This window comes from Acomys russatus, chromosome 7 (assembly GCF_903995435.1).
Source record: "Acomys russatus chromosome 7, mAcoRus1.1, whole genome shotgun sequence".
Classification (NCBI taxonomy): domain Eukaryota; kingdom Metazoa; phylum Chordata; class Mammalia; order Rodentia; family Muridae; genus Acomys; species Acomys russatus.
The window spans coordinates 49,946,517-49,962,290 of record NC_067143.1 but is presented as its reverse complement, the minus strand read 5'-3'; the positions used below and the strand labels follow the sequence as shown (position 1 = coordinate 49,962,290).

General features: G+C 44.7%; 1 protein-coding gene across 1 annotated transcript in view; it reads right to left on the bottom strand.

Moving 5' to 3' along the window:
* The window catches only part of Gdpd4 (glycerophosphodiester phosphodiesterase domain containing 4), an 83,825-nt gene that overhangs the window by 43,414 nt on the left and 24,637 nt on the right, over positions 1 to 15,774 (bottom strand). Inside the window, exon 9 of the mRNA XM_051149323.1 lies at positions 10,909 to 10,991. Coding sequence (XP_051005280.1) covers positions 10,909 to 10,991 — 83 coding nt within the window. The remainder of the gene's footprint in view (positions 1 to 10,908; positions 10,992 to 15,774) is intronic.

Below are 15,774 nucleotides of genomic sequence, written 5' to 3'. Positions count from 1 at the left end.
AGAACCTTTGTCTTAGAGGATATAAAAACCCAGGACAGGAATAAATAATTGTTGGAGCCCGCTGGAACTCACTTCATCCACCTGTTGTATATTTGTATTTATGTATATATTGTCCATGTCAGATTGTCGCGCGCGTGTGTGTGTGTGTGTGTGTGTGTGTGTGTGTGTGTGTGTGTGTGTAAGAATAGATCTATCTGTATAGATGTATAGAGGTACTGAATGTGTGTAAATGCATGGTTTTCTTTCTCTCTCTCTCTCCCCGGCTCACAAAAACTGTTAATGAGACCCAGAGCTCTGCCAGCTGCTGGGCCCTTGTCTTTGAGTAAAAGTTTTCCCACTAGCATAAGTAATTAAGTCGTAAACCTCCAGGGAAATATCTTTTTTTTTTTTTTTTTTTTTGGGTTTTCGAGACAGGGTCTCTCTGTGCAGCCTTGGCTGTCCTGGACTCGCTTTGTAGTCCAGGCTGGCCTCGAACTCACAGTGATCCGCCTGCCTCTGCCTCCCGAGTGCTGGGATTAAAGGCATGCGCCACCACGCCCGGCTCCAGGGAAATATCTTAAGAGCAATTAATGTCCTGCTAGGCACCCTGCCTCAGTTTCCCCTCACCGTGTAGAAGTAGGTATTTAGCACCATATGTCTGTACAATTAATGATATAATGTGGATGGTGAAGTCTGGATGAGAAGGGGTCTCAGCCCAGCTGTGGGGAAAACTCTAAGTGAGTATGTTTTCCCTTAATGTAAGCAAGGACTTGGGCTCAGAAGCAGGCCTGTGGGTACACGAGTAATAGTTTTACTGCGAGACAGTGGAACCTTCAGGAAGTGGGGCCTAGCAAGAAGAAGTCGGGACACTGAAGGTGTGGCCTTGAAGGTGTATCACTGTGGACATTCATATGTGATTTCTTTGTGGACATATTTTCATCTCTTTAACCACCAGCCTGTTTCCGACAGCAGTTGTAGAGTTCTCATCTTCTTTGGCCATGTGTGGGAGCTTAGCATCCTTACTCTTCCTCATCTGTCTGCCAACCACCTTTGGTCACAGCCATCTTGATGGGCACAAGATTTTGCTACACTGATTCTAATTGGCATATAGTTTCCTTCCTTCCTTCCTTCCTTCCTTCCTTCCTTCCTTCTTTCTTTCTTTCTTTTTTGAGACAGAGTTTCTCTGTGTAGCCTTGGCTGTTCTGGACTCGCTTTGTAGACTAGGCTGGCCTCAAACTCACAGAGATCTGCCTGCATCTGCCTCCCAAGTGCTGGGACTAAAGGCATGCACCACCATGCCCGGCTAGAGTTGGTTTTTCTAACGGCTGAGATACAGGCATCATTTTATTATTTTATTATTTATTCTGCGTGTGGCGATCCAATTTTCCCAGCACTATTTATTGAAAGGGTTTCCTTTCTTCTCTCTGTGTTCTTGGAATCTTTGCTGAACACCAGATGGCCATAGATACATGGGTGTAGATTATCTATTGTGTTTCATGGTGTCTTGTTGCTGCTTTTTGAAACAAGGTAGTCCTGGCTGCCCTGGAGCTTGCTGTGAAGACAAGGGTGGCCTGAGAGATTCTTCTGCCTCTGCCGCATGGCATGTGTTCTGGGATTAAAGCACGCACCACCACACCTGGCTATCCTTGTTATCTTAATTACTCCAGCATACTAATAGGCTTTAGGGTTACGTTGACTAGTGTAATTGTTTTCTACTTTGTTCTTGTTGCTCAGATTGTTGTTTAGGGTTTTGGGTTTGTTTGTTTGTTTGTTTTTGTTTTTAGTTTTTTGTTTGTAGTCTCATACAAATTTTAAAACTTTTTTTTCTAGGTCTGTGAAAAATGTCATTGGTCTATTAATACAGATTACATAAATCCATAGAGTCCTTTGGGTACTATGGGCATTTTCATAGCACAGAGCCTCTCATTCCACAAATCTGGGCTATGTTCATGCTTGCAGAACAAACACTTTACCCTTTCAGACCACCCCCCTCCCCAGCCTCTTGATTTCCACTATAATAAACCACCTACTGGCAACTGGTTGAGTGTGGTGCTGGGACCTCACAAATACAAAACATGTTCCATATTCCCAGCCCAGTGTTAGATTTCTGTATGCTGACTTTGTATTTTGCAATTTTGTGGAAGAAAGGAGGGAAGAAAGAAAGGTAGTTAGAAGAAATACCTGGTATGAATTCAATTTTTAAAAATGTGTTGAGATTATTTTATGGCTTACCAAATGATTTATGGCAGAGAACATCGTTAGGAAGAATTTATGTTCTGAGGCTCTTTGATGACATGTTCGACAGATGCCTCTTAGTCACATTTGGTGTTGGGCGCAACTTAACCTTGTCATTTCTTTATCAGCTCTCTTTGGATTATCATTCATTGCTAATAATACAAGCTAGAATTATTATTATTATGGTATAAGTCTATCTCTACCTTTAGGCCTATTAACATTGGTTGCATTGTTTAGGTTTTGAGATATTGGGTACAATTATACATTTAAAATTATTTCACCTTGATGAATTGACTGTTTTATAATTACATAATGACTTTCCTGTCTCCTTTTTACTGAATATGGTGTAAAAGTCCACCGTGTCTGATCTAAGTATGGGCATTTTTGTTTATTCTGGACAGCATTTGCATAGAACATCTTACTCCTTTCCTTTGCTGATTTCAGTCTATGTGTGTCCTCAGAGGTAAAGTGAGTTCTTAATAGAAGCAACTTGGAGTTAGGGAGTATATTTTTAACACAGTTACTCTGTGTCCTTTAACTGGACAATTAATCTATTCACATTTATGACAATGGTGGAGTGCTGTCTATTAATTTGCTTCTCCAGACTTGTTTAGTTTGTTTTCTTTCCACCCCAGGACCACCTGCTCAGGAACGGAATCACTCAGCTAGGCTGGGCTGGGCCCTCCTTATCCATCATTAGTTAAGAAAATGCCCCCAGGCCAGTCCTAGGGAAGCAATTTCTCAGTTTAGATTCCATCTTCTGAGATATGTCTAGGTTCGTGTCAAGTTGACAAAAACCAGCTGGCACAGGAACAAGTGCTGCCACCCCCCTTTCTCTGCCTTCTGGCCCAGGATAAAGTAGCCAGCTCCAGTGTGTTCTCCCTGCCATTGTGGACTGACGTGGAGAACAGCGAGTCCCAAACCAAATCTTTGCTTCTCCAGGCTGTCTGGGCCAGGTATGGGTCTCAGTGGTGGGAAAAGTGGCTGATGCATCCACTTTGGCTGCAGGCCTTTCCTCTTCAGCTCTTAGAACTCGCATGCTACGCTCCTGGCCCTCAATGATAAGTCTGTCCTCGGGACACTGGGAACTCTTGTTACCTTGGGGATATTTGTTTTGCCTTCAACTTTTGAGAGTTTGACCATGGCAAAATCTACCTTGGGGTAGATTTCGTTGAGAGATTAGTGACCTTTGGCCTTCCTGTTCCTGGATATTTTTTTTCCTCCTGTGGATTTAGAAGTTTTTGTTTTGTTGTGTTTTCATCGCTGACTCTGATAAGTTTCCTATCCCTTTGGAATTACTAACGAAGCCCAGTAGTGTGGGTGTCTGCTCTTCTAACTCTGTTCTAAAGCTTCTGGAGTAATCTTTATGCTTTATGCTCTTTCTTCTTCTCCAAGTACAGTTTCAAATGGTCTTCCCTGTATTTGGTCTCTTTTGCCTTCTACATTTTTAATATGAGTCACTGTGTTGTTTTTTTTCAGTGCAACTAAGCTTTATTTTTTTTAAAAAATGCTTCCGTCTCTGTCAAGTTTTTCCAAGTACTGAATCATTGTTTTCTTTTGAAGGTCACTGAGTTTCTTTAAAACATCTTAAATTCACAAAGACTACTTGTTCATTGCCTTTCACCTTATGTCAGCTGTCGGGTGAGGGCAGAGTTCCCTACACATTCCTGATGCTATTGGCGTGTGACGTGTTTGCTTCAGTTTTTGTACTCTGTCTTTGTGCTTACTTTTCCAGACATTCTAACATTTTCTCTCAGTCTATCGTGATTTCTGCAACCGTGTGTGCTGGAGTCAGTGCAAGAGTGTGGCCACTGTTTGAGCACTAGAGGGTGATGGGAGCCCAGGCTTACCTCAAACCCCCAGCTGGGGATCTGCTCACAGCATGAGCTAGGAGAGTATCTAAAAAGGTCAGCCCATCCTCCCAAACCTCTGCATAGAGCTATGTTAGTCCAAAGATCTCACCCAGTGGCCAGAAGGTGTTCTGACATGGCAGATTCTGCCCTGTCTGGATATAAGCACCACAAAGGGACCAGCTCCAGGCTTCTGGGCCATCAAAACTGCAATACCGGCACACTCACAGCGACAGACTGCCAGCAATTGAGGCGCACACTGTGTCAACTGCCTGCCTCCTGCTAACTCATAGCTGGAGATTGCTTCAATCAGCCATTGGTAACACTGGGTAGAAGATCAATAAACCGGGGCTTTCCACAGGCAGGCCTGAGGACAGGGGCTGTTAGGGTTCTGCCCAGTGTTAGGATTCATACAACCAGGATTAATAACCTCCAAGGCAAAGTTCTAAGTTTATTACCCCATGCTCTCCCCAACATAGTCTGTTTGTTTTTCAAGACAGGATTTCTCTGTGTAGCCCTGGCTGTCTTGGAACTAGCTCTTTAGACCAGGCTGGCCTTAAACTTACAAAGATCTACCTGCCTCTGTCTCCTGAGTGTTGGGATTAAAGACGTGCACCAGCACCACTGCCTGGCCCCAGCATAGTCTTACTATCCAAGTTTGGGGTAGTGTTAATGTACTCCATCTCAATTTATGACCCAGCCTTGGCAGCTCACCTCTGGTAGTACAGCTATCTCTGTCCCTGTACCTGTAAAATGGACCCTCACATCGGCCCTGCCACCAGTGATGGGTACTCTAAAGCTAATCAAAGTCATAGCTGAGTCCTCTATTAGAACCTGGACAGCCTCAGGAGGGGGACCCATGCCCACACTACAGCTGCTGGTGAATCAAGCCAGAAGGCAAAGCTCTCCCCTTGGGGATACAGATCTAGAAAATTCTAAAGGCTCCATCTGTGAGCACTAGCCTAGGAACACCTGGACTGCCTGAGGTCTGGGAATAGGTAGCTCAGGAAGTCTCTCAGCTGCCAAAGCTGAGGTACTGGAGTCTCAGAGCCACAAGGACCCACATGGTCTGGGCGTTCAGTGAGAGTGAACAAGGCCAACCCGTGGCTAATGACAGTCTGGGCAAAAACCTGAGTCTGTCCTACTGACTCTGGGATCTCTCTGCCTGATGCTCAGCATGCTTAGAGGCACCATCTAAGATCTGGGCTATGTAGGGATTTAGTTTCCACCTGACACAGGTCTCCTCCAAAGTGGTTAAAGTCCAGTAGTAACTTTTGTGCTCTGCTCCCAGAAAGTAGAATCTTGCTGTCTTCTCTGATACCCAACATTGGGAGAGACGTGGTAGAAATAATCCTTTAGCCAGTTAACACAGCACTGGTAGCTCAGTAATGAGTGTGGGCCTAGGGGCAGGGTTTATGGGGCTCTGCTGGGCACTGGATTTCCCCTGGCATGCCTGATACTGGATTTGAAGTCTAAGTCCTGTATTTGATTTTTCTCCTCCCATAATTCCCTCTTCTCTCTCCATGCTTCTTAAAGTTGAAGGGGGTTGATGTGGTGATTCTTCTCTCGCCTCACTTTCTTAGCTCTTGAAAATGAATGGCTGTTTGAAGGGGTGTGTCTATGGTGAGAGCATCATTAGAGGATTTGACTCCGCCCCTATCTTGCTCTCTCCTACAACATTCAGAGAGATGAGTAATGTTGGTACTACCTGTATTTTCCTAATGTCTAATGAAGTTAAAAATCTTTCAACATATGAACTTGTCACCTGTATATCTTCTTGTATAAAATACCCATACATGCCTTTTGCTCATTTTCTAATTGGTTCACTCATTTTTTAATAAAATTTTGCACTCTTGCAATGGTTTTTCTCTGTATTTTTTAAAATTATTTTTTAGAATTTCATACATGAGTGGTATATTTACATCATTTCTACTTCTTTCTCTTTTTCTCCAACTCTTTTTATGTGCTCTCACTCTTGAATTCATGACCTCACCATATATATATATATATATATATATATAGCCTATTTGGTGTTGCTCATATGTACATGTGTTCTGGGACCACCTGGGATTGGATGACCTATTAAGAGGCATGTCCCTGGAGAAAACTAATTCTCCCACTCCCAGTGACCATTGACCACCCTGTAGATCTTCATCTATGGGTGGGACCAAAAGGTTACAAAAGGAAAACAAATGAAGTTACAAGTAGTGAAAAACAGAAGTAAGAACACAAACAGCAAAAAGATAACAAAATAATAGTTATCAACACACTTTTTAATAACAACTTTCAAATATTAATGGTCTTAATTCTCCAATCAAAAGATAAAAGGTTAGATGAAGAGAATGAGAAACAAAAACCATATTATCATTATCTATAAGAAACTCCTTTTGCAGCTGGAGAGATGGCCCAGTGGTTAAGAGCACTGACTGCTCTTCCAGAGGACCTGGCTTCAATTCCCAGCAACCACTAAGAAAAAACAAACAAAAATTGTACATATTACACAGGGCATGGTGGTGCATGCCTGTAATCCCAGCACTCAGGGAGGCAGAGGCAGGCAGATCTCTGTGATTTCAATATCAGCCTGGTCTACAAAGTGAGTCCTGGACAGCCAAGGCTACACAGAGAAACCCTGTCTCGAAACAAAACAAAACAAACAAAACAAAACAAAACAAAAAAAACAACAACAACAAAAAAAAGACAAAAAAAGAAAAAAATTCCTTTTGCTTTCAAGACTGTGTTCACCCCAGCAAATAGAATCAGGAAACAAACATCACTACTCTAACGTGTGACAAAACAGACTTTAAACCAAAATAAATCTGAGGAGTTAAAGAAGGACACTTCATTTTGATCAGGGAAACGATTAAACAAAAAGACATTACAATCTTAAACACATGTGCACCTCCCCTGGCTCCCCAATTTCATTAAAAACATACTACTGGGATTCAAGATATAGATTAACCCAAGTCAGTAACAGTAGGTGATTTCAGTACATGCTTTCCCCAACACACTGCTCGTCTGGACAGAAATAGAGAAACACAGGAATTGAGTGACATCATACGTCAAATGGACCTAACAGATGTATAGTGACAATTTTGGAATTTTGGTTTAGTTTTTAAAAAACCACAGAAATATTATTATAAGAATGTGTTTTTATAAAACTAGACTATCTGGTCTTCAACCCCATCAGAGACTTCAGAAGGATTAAATTAAATACCTGAGTAAACAGAAGTGTGAGCTAGCAACTTCCAATGTGGAAAAAAAAAAAATGAAACAGTTTGCTACCTAAACAGTCACCCAAAACTCTCCATAACACTGATAGATATTTAAGTTGACAGGAGATATGATAGATATTGACTTACATTTAGAATTTTAGACTCGCCAAGATAGGAAATATGTTTTCTTCAAGGTTGCCAAATGCAAATAGCCAAAACATTATGAATGTAACATTTATATAATTCCTGATTGTGTCATGGTTCTTCTTGCTGTATGTAGCTTATTTTATATATGTGTAATAGTATTAAATGTATATATAAAAATATTTTTTAAATGTGTTTTTGTTTTGGTCCCATGTGTGGGAATATGGGGCTGCTTGAGACTGTCCAGAGCATCTGACTATGGTTTGCCTCGTGGCCTAACTGAGGCATGTTTTTGCCAGCTGCAGATAGTGTCTGAGATTGTGTGACAGATTCTGGGAACTCTTCAGAGGGCATATAAATGCTAGGGTCCTGGGAGACAGTTGGTGGTGGTTGTTGGTCATTTTGGGGGGTTGGTGGTTTGTTAGCAGTTGTAGTCAAAGAAGAAACAAAAAGAAAGAAATTAGATTCAGGTATCTCTCCCTTATCTCCATCCCTCTAGTATTCCTATTTAGTGTTATAAGGTGAAACACGGTTGGGGGATAAAAGGTGGTAAAAACAAGAGCCCACAAAGTAGCCAAGACCAGTTTATACAGATGTCTACAGCATAGTCCACCACACACCGAAGACTATACTTTAAACTCAGCATCCCATAGAACTCTTGCTAAAATAGACCACATATTGGGGACACAAAACAATGTCAACAAATGCAGAAAATCTGAAATAACCACATGTATCCTACCTGACCACAATGTAATAAAGCTTGAAATCAACAGCAAAAGAATCCCTAGAAATTACACAAACTCACAGAAATTAAACAACACTCTACTAAGTGATGAATGAGTTAAAAAAATCAAGTAGAAAATAAAAAACTTTCTTGGAATAAATGAAAATAAAAAATACAACATACCAAAATTTTATATGAGGGAAATTTATAGTTCTAAGGGTATACATTAAAAAAAAAAAATAGAAAGGACTATAAGCAAACTACTCAATGATGCAACTCAAGAGTTTGGCACAACAAGAACAAACCAAACCCAAATTAGGTAGACATGAAGAAATAGTAAGAAACAGGGAAGAAATAAATGAAGCAGAAAAAACAAAAGACAAACAAACAAACAAACAAAAAAACAGTACATCTAAGACCTGGGTGTTTTTAAAACATACAAGATTTTTTTTTTTAAAGTATACAAGGTTGATAGATTCTTAGACAAATGAACCAGAAGAAAGAGGAGTCAAATTATCCAGATCAGAGATTAGCAGGAGAACACTAGGCTTTGCTGTAAAGCCTATTTCTATCCTATCTTATGTAAAATTGGAGTCATCTTTTAGTACATAGCAGTTCTCTATTTTTCACTTTCCCTGGTAGGATTCCTGATATGGATTTCATTCCCTAGGTGGAACCTGGGTGCCGTGCCATCTAAGGTGGTGTGGAAGCTCTGGTTGTGATTGTCAAAGTGGCAGAGGCATTTGGAAGAGAGAATCTTTGGAAAGAGATGTCAACAAGCAGAGAAATAAGAAGTTGGAAGAATAGTCAACATCAAGAGTTAAAATCACAGCAGAGAATAATGTTTGAGGGGTTCACTGGGCCAGAACCTTCACCGTTTTAAGTCCACAACCATCGGGTGCTTCCAGAAGTGACACAAGAAGCTCCATTAAAATACTTAGTTTTAATGCATCCAGAAGGCCAAAAACCCTAATTTGGGGTCTCACCACCTACGCTTTAGGCCTTATGAACTGAGCTACATTCCCTTTCTTGGAAGCCAGAGTACTCCTCTGTTAAATCAAAAGTTCCTTTTTCTGTTTGCCTCACCGGATGAGCACGACAAGACTATGTGCTCAGAATATATACTGATACATTCAGCATAGGAAGGAAACCTTTCTACTTCCTAAGATGCCTAGACACATAAATTCTGCGCCCTTTCCTGGCCCTTCTCTGATCCAAGTATCTTTGTTTTTCTTTGGACCATTGCTACACTCTGCTACTCAACACTTTAATTCTTTCCAAAGCATATTAAAACAAGAGCAATGAGGCTGGGTGTGGTGGCGCACGCCTTTAATCCCAGCACTCGGGAGGCAGAGGCAGATGGATCACTTTGAGTTCGAGTCTAGCCTGGTCTACAAAGTGAGTCTAGGACAGCTAAGATAACACAGAGAAACCCTGTCTCGAAAAACCAAACCCCCCACCAAAAAACCAAAATATAATATATATAAATATAAATAAATCTGAAGTTGGATGTGGTGGGATATCCCTGTAATCCCAGCATTTAGAAAGTAGAGGCAGAAGGTCAGAAGGTTACATCATCCTCAGCTACATAGTGAGTTCAAAGCCACCCTAGTTACACATGGTTTGGCTTCCCAAAACAAACGTATACAGAGTTGGTGAGATGGCTCAGTAACCAATGGGACCCACCACCAAATGTAACAACCTGAGTTTGATCTCTGCGACCCACATGATGGAAGGGAAGAACCAACTCCATCCTTTGACCTCTACACACACACCAGGGCACATATGTACAAATATATAAGCAGACAAATAATAATATAACAAAAATAGAAAACATATACAAAGAAACAAACCAACAACCACAAAACCAATAGGCCATCTAGCCTCTGACACCTACCCTGGCTGTCCATTACACATGTATGGAGCTCTATGATTTGCTATTGCTCATTAAGATGCCTTTGAGGGCTGGAGAGATGGCTCAGAGGTTAAGAGCACTGCCTACTCTTCCAAAGGTCCTCAGTTCAATTCCCAGCAACCACATAATGGCTCACAACTATCTATAATGTGATCTTGTGCCCTCTTCTGTCGTACATGCAAGCAAAACACTGTATACTTAATAAATAAATACATTGTTTAAAAAAGAGATGCCTTTGAATAGGTTGATGCTTTTGTCTGGAATGCCCCCAAATCTGCTTAGCAAAATATTTTCCTTTAAGGCTATCCCAAACATAACTTGAGTATACAGGTTATTTCTTTCACAGAATAGGAGGTATCTATCCTTTTCCTCCACCGAGGCTCCTCTGCTCTTGATTTACCCTTCTCTGAAAGGCGCTATCACAAATCAAATGGCCTTGCTCTGTGGCCACCTATAACTATGCCACATCTCCTTTCCTCTTGGGAAGATAAAGGTGAAAGATATAGCTCACCCAGCTGCATCTCCTGAACACTCAGCAGGCATCCTAGAATATAGCAGATATTTAGGCAATGTTAATGAATAAGTCCTGAAGGTACACGGGGTAAGGTGCAAGCATGGTTTACACTGGAAATACATCTCAATCATATGTGCGCTGAAGCCTATAGTAAAGAACACAGAAGTAGAGGGGTATATTTTATAAGGGAGATGGGGCTCATTATATGTGGCATGTGCGAACATGTTATACAAACATGGGAGACGCTTTTCAAGGCTTATTCTCCTTACACCTTAAGCCATCTGGTCCTTTCCCATGACATTAGATAAAACCCCTACCCTCTACCCTAGTCCTACCTTACGTATACATCTGTCTCTAGGCCAGAGGCATCATATTCAACGGCCTTCTCAAAGGACATCATGGTATTCTCTGGCGCCAACTATGGAAGAAAGGGACATCAAGCCCTATGCCTTAGAGTCTCTCCTCTCAACATTTCTTTTTTTTTTTTTTTTGACATTTTTTTAATTAATTTACTCATATTACATCTCGATTGTTAGCCCTTCCCCTGTTCCCTCCCATTCCTCCCTCCCTCCCACTTCCCCCATTCTCCCCTCCCCTAGCTCTGTGATTGAGGGAGACCTCCTCCCCCTATATATGCTCTTAGAATATCAAGTCTCTTCTTGGTAACTTGCTATCCTTCCTCTGAGTGCCACCAGGTCTCCCCATCCAGGGGACATGGTCAGAAAAGGGGCACCAGAGTTCGTGTGAGAGTCAGATCTCACTCTCCACTCAACGGTGGAGAGTGTGATGTTCGTCGGCTAGGTCTTGGTAGAGGTTCGAAGCTTACAGCCTATATTCTCCTTGGCTGGTCCCTTAGTTTGAGGAGGACCCCAGCACCCAGATCTGCCTGTCATAAAGTTCTTCTTGTAGGTTTCCAGGACCCTGTGGGTCCTACTATTTCCCCATTCTTCCATGCTACTCTCGCCTAAAGTCTCAATAGGATGTCCTCTCCTCTGACCCACTTTCTTGGTAAGTAAAGTTTTTCATGGTACGTATCCCTTGAACTAGTGTTTTGATATAAGTGAGTATATACCGTTTGCCTCTTTTTGCTTCTGGGTGAACTCACTCATTATGATAATTTCTAGATCAATCCATTTGTCCACAAATTTCTGGAATTCCTTGTTTTTAATAGCAGAGTAGTATTCCATAGTACAAATGTACCACAGTCTTAGTCCATTCTTCTACTGAGGGACACTTAGGCTGTTTCCAGGTTCTGGCTATCTCAACATTTCTTGTACGCTAGACATGGGGATGAAGGGGCTTTGAGAAGCAGAGCTTGGCTCCCTCAGCTCTCTTCTGAAAGAGGATGACTCTGTTCACTCTATCCAGCCCAGCACTGGTCACAGTAAAGAGAAGCAGACCAGGAGTTAGATGACCTGAGTTCAGGCGCAACGTATACAATGAACTCCTTATTCTTGTCCTGTCCGGATTCCCTTTCCCCCAGGATCTCTGATATTTCTGAAGTCCCCTTCTCTCATCCACATACCCGGTACCCACCTGCATTCACCCACATGCCCCATACACACCTGCATTCACCCACATGCCCCATACACACCTGCATTCACCCACACACCCCACACACACCTGCATTCACCCACATGCCCCATACACACCTGCATTCACCCACATGCCCCATACACACCTGCATTCACCCACATGCCCCATACACACCTGCATTCACCCACATACCCCATACACACCTGCATTCACCCACATACCCCATACACACCTGCATTCACCCACATGTCCCATACACACCTGCATTCACCCACATGTCCCATACACACCTGCATTCACCCACACACCCCACACACACCTGCATTCACCCACATGTCCCATACACACCTGCATTCACCCACATGTCCCACATACACCTGCATTCACCCACACACCCCATACACACCTGCATTCGCCCACATGCCCCATACACACCTGCATTCACCCACATGCCCCATACACACCTGCATTCACCCACATGCCCCATACACACTTGCATTCACCCACATGTCCCATACACACCTGCATTCACCCACATGTCCCATACACACCTGCATTCACCCACACGCCCCATACACACCTGCATTCACCCACATGTCCCATACACACCTGCACTCGCCCACATGCCCCATACACACCTGCATTCACCCACATGCCCCATACACACCTGCATTCACCCACATGCCCCATACACACCTGCATTCACCCACATGCCCCATACACAGCTGCATTCGCCCACATGTCCGATACACACCTGCATTCACCCACATGTCCCATACACACCTGCATTCACCCACATGCCCCACACACACCTGCATTCACCCACATGTCCCATACACACCTGCATTCACCCACATGCCCCATACACACCTGCATTCACCCACATGCCCCATACACACCTGCATTCACCCACATGTCCCACACACACCTGCATTCACCCACATGTCCCATACACACCTGCATTCACCCACATGTCCCATACACACCTGCATTCACCCACACGCCCCACACACACCTGCTTTCACCCACATGTCCCATACACACCTGCATTCACCCACATGTCCCACACACACCTGCATTCACCCACATGTCCGATACACACCTGCATTCACCCACATGCCCCATACACACCTGCATTCACCCACATGTCCCAAATACACCTGCATTCACCCACATGTCCCATACACACCTGCATTCACCCACATGTTCCATACACACCTGCATTCACCCACATGTCCCATACACACCTGCATTCACCCACATGCCCCACACACACCTGCATTCACCCACATGCCCCACACACACCTGCATTCACCCACATGCCCCATACACACCTGCATTCACCCACATGTCCCACACACACCTGCATTCATCCACACACCCCATACACACCTGCATTCGCCCACATGCCCCACACACACCTGCATTCACCCACATGCCCCATACACACCTGCATTCACCCACATGTCCCATACACACCTGCATTCATCCACAAAACCCATACACACCTGCATTCGCCCACATGCCCCACACACACCTGCATTCACCCACATGTCCCATACACACCTGCATTCGCCCACATGCCCCATACACACCTGCATTCACCCACATGTCCCACACACACCTGCATTCACCCACATATCCTATACACACCTGCATTCACCCACACACCCCATACACACCTGCATTCGCCCACATGCCCCACACACACCTGCATTCACCCACATGTCCCACACACATCTGCATTCACCCACATGCCCCATACACACCTGCATTCGCCCACATGCCCCATACACACCTGCATTCGCCCACACGCCCCATACACACCTGCATTCACCCACATGTCCCATACACACCTGCATTCACCCACATGCCCCATACACACCTGCATTCACCCACATGCCCCATACACACCTGCATTCGCCCACATGTCCCATACACACCTGCATTCACCCACATGTCCCAAATACACCTGCATTCACCCACATGCCCCATACACACCTGCATTCACCCACATGCCCCATACACACCTGCATTCACCCACATGCCCCATACACACCTGCATTCACCCACATGCCCCATACACACCTGCATTCACCCACATGTCCCACACACACCTGCATTCACCCACATGTCCCATACACACCTGCATTCACCCACATGTCCCATACACACCTGCATTCACCCACACATCCCCACACACACCTGCATTCACCCACATGTCCCACACACCTGCATTCACCACACACCCCATACACACCTGCATTCACCCACATGCCCCACACACACCTGCATTCACCCACATGCCCCATACACACCTGCATTCACCCACATGTCCCATACACACCTGCATTCATCCACACACCCATACACACCTGCATTCCCACATGCCCCACACACACCTGCATTCACCCACATGTCCCATACACACCTGCATTCACCCACATGCCCCATACACACCTGCATTCCACCACATGTCCCAACACACCTGCATTCACCCACATCCATACACACCTGCATTCACCCACACCCCATACACACTGCATTCGCCCACATGCCCCACACACACCTGCATTCACCCACATGTCCCCACACATCTGCATTCACCCACATGCCCCATACACACCTGCATTCACCCACATGCCCATACACACCTGCATTCGCCCACATGCCCCATACACACCTGCATTCACCCACATGTCCCATACACACCTGCATTCACCCACATGCCCCATACACACCTGCATTCACCCACATGTCCCATACACACCTGCATTCACCCACATGCCCCACACACACCTGCATTCACCCACATGCCCCACACACACCTGCATTCACCCACATGCCCCATACACACCTGCATTCACCCACATGCCCCATACACACCTGCATTCACCCACATGCCCCATACACACCTGCATTCACCCACATGTCCCATACACCTGCATTCGCCCACATGTCCATACACACCTGCATTCACCCACATGTCCCATACACACCTGCATTCACCCACATGCCCCACACACCTGCATTCACCCACATGCCCCATACACACCTGCATTCACCCACATGTCCGATACACACCTGCATTCACCCACATGCCCCATACACACCTGCATTCGCCCACATGTCCATACACACCTGCATTCACCCACATGTCCCCATACACCTGCATTCACCCACATGCCCCATACACACCTGCATTCACCCACATGCCCCATACACACCTGCATTCACCCACATGCCCCATACACACCTGCATTCACCCACATGCCCCATACACACCTGCATTCACCCACATGTCCCACACACACCTGCATTCACCCACATGTCCCATACACACCTGCATTCACCCACATGTCCCATACACACCTGCATTCACACCACCCCATACACACCTGCATTCACCCACATGTCCCATACACACCTGCATTCACCCACATGTCCCATACACACCTGCATTCACCCACATGCCCCACACACCTGCATTCACCCACATGCCCCATACACACCTGCATTCCCCACATGTCCCATACACCTGCATTCACCCACATGTCCCATACACCTGCATTCACCCACATGTCCCATACACACCTGCATTCACCCACATCCCATACACACCTGCATTCACCCACATGTCCCATACACACCTGCATTCACCCACA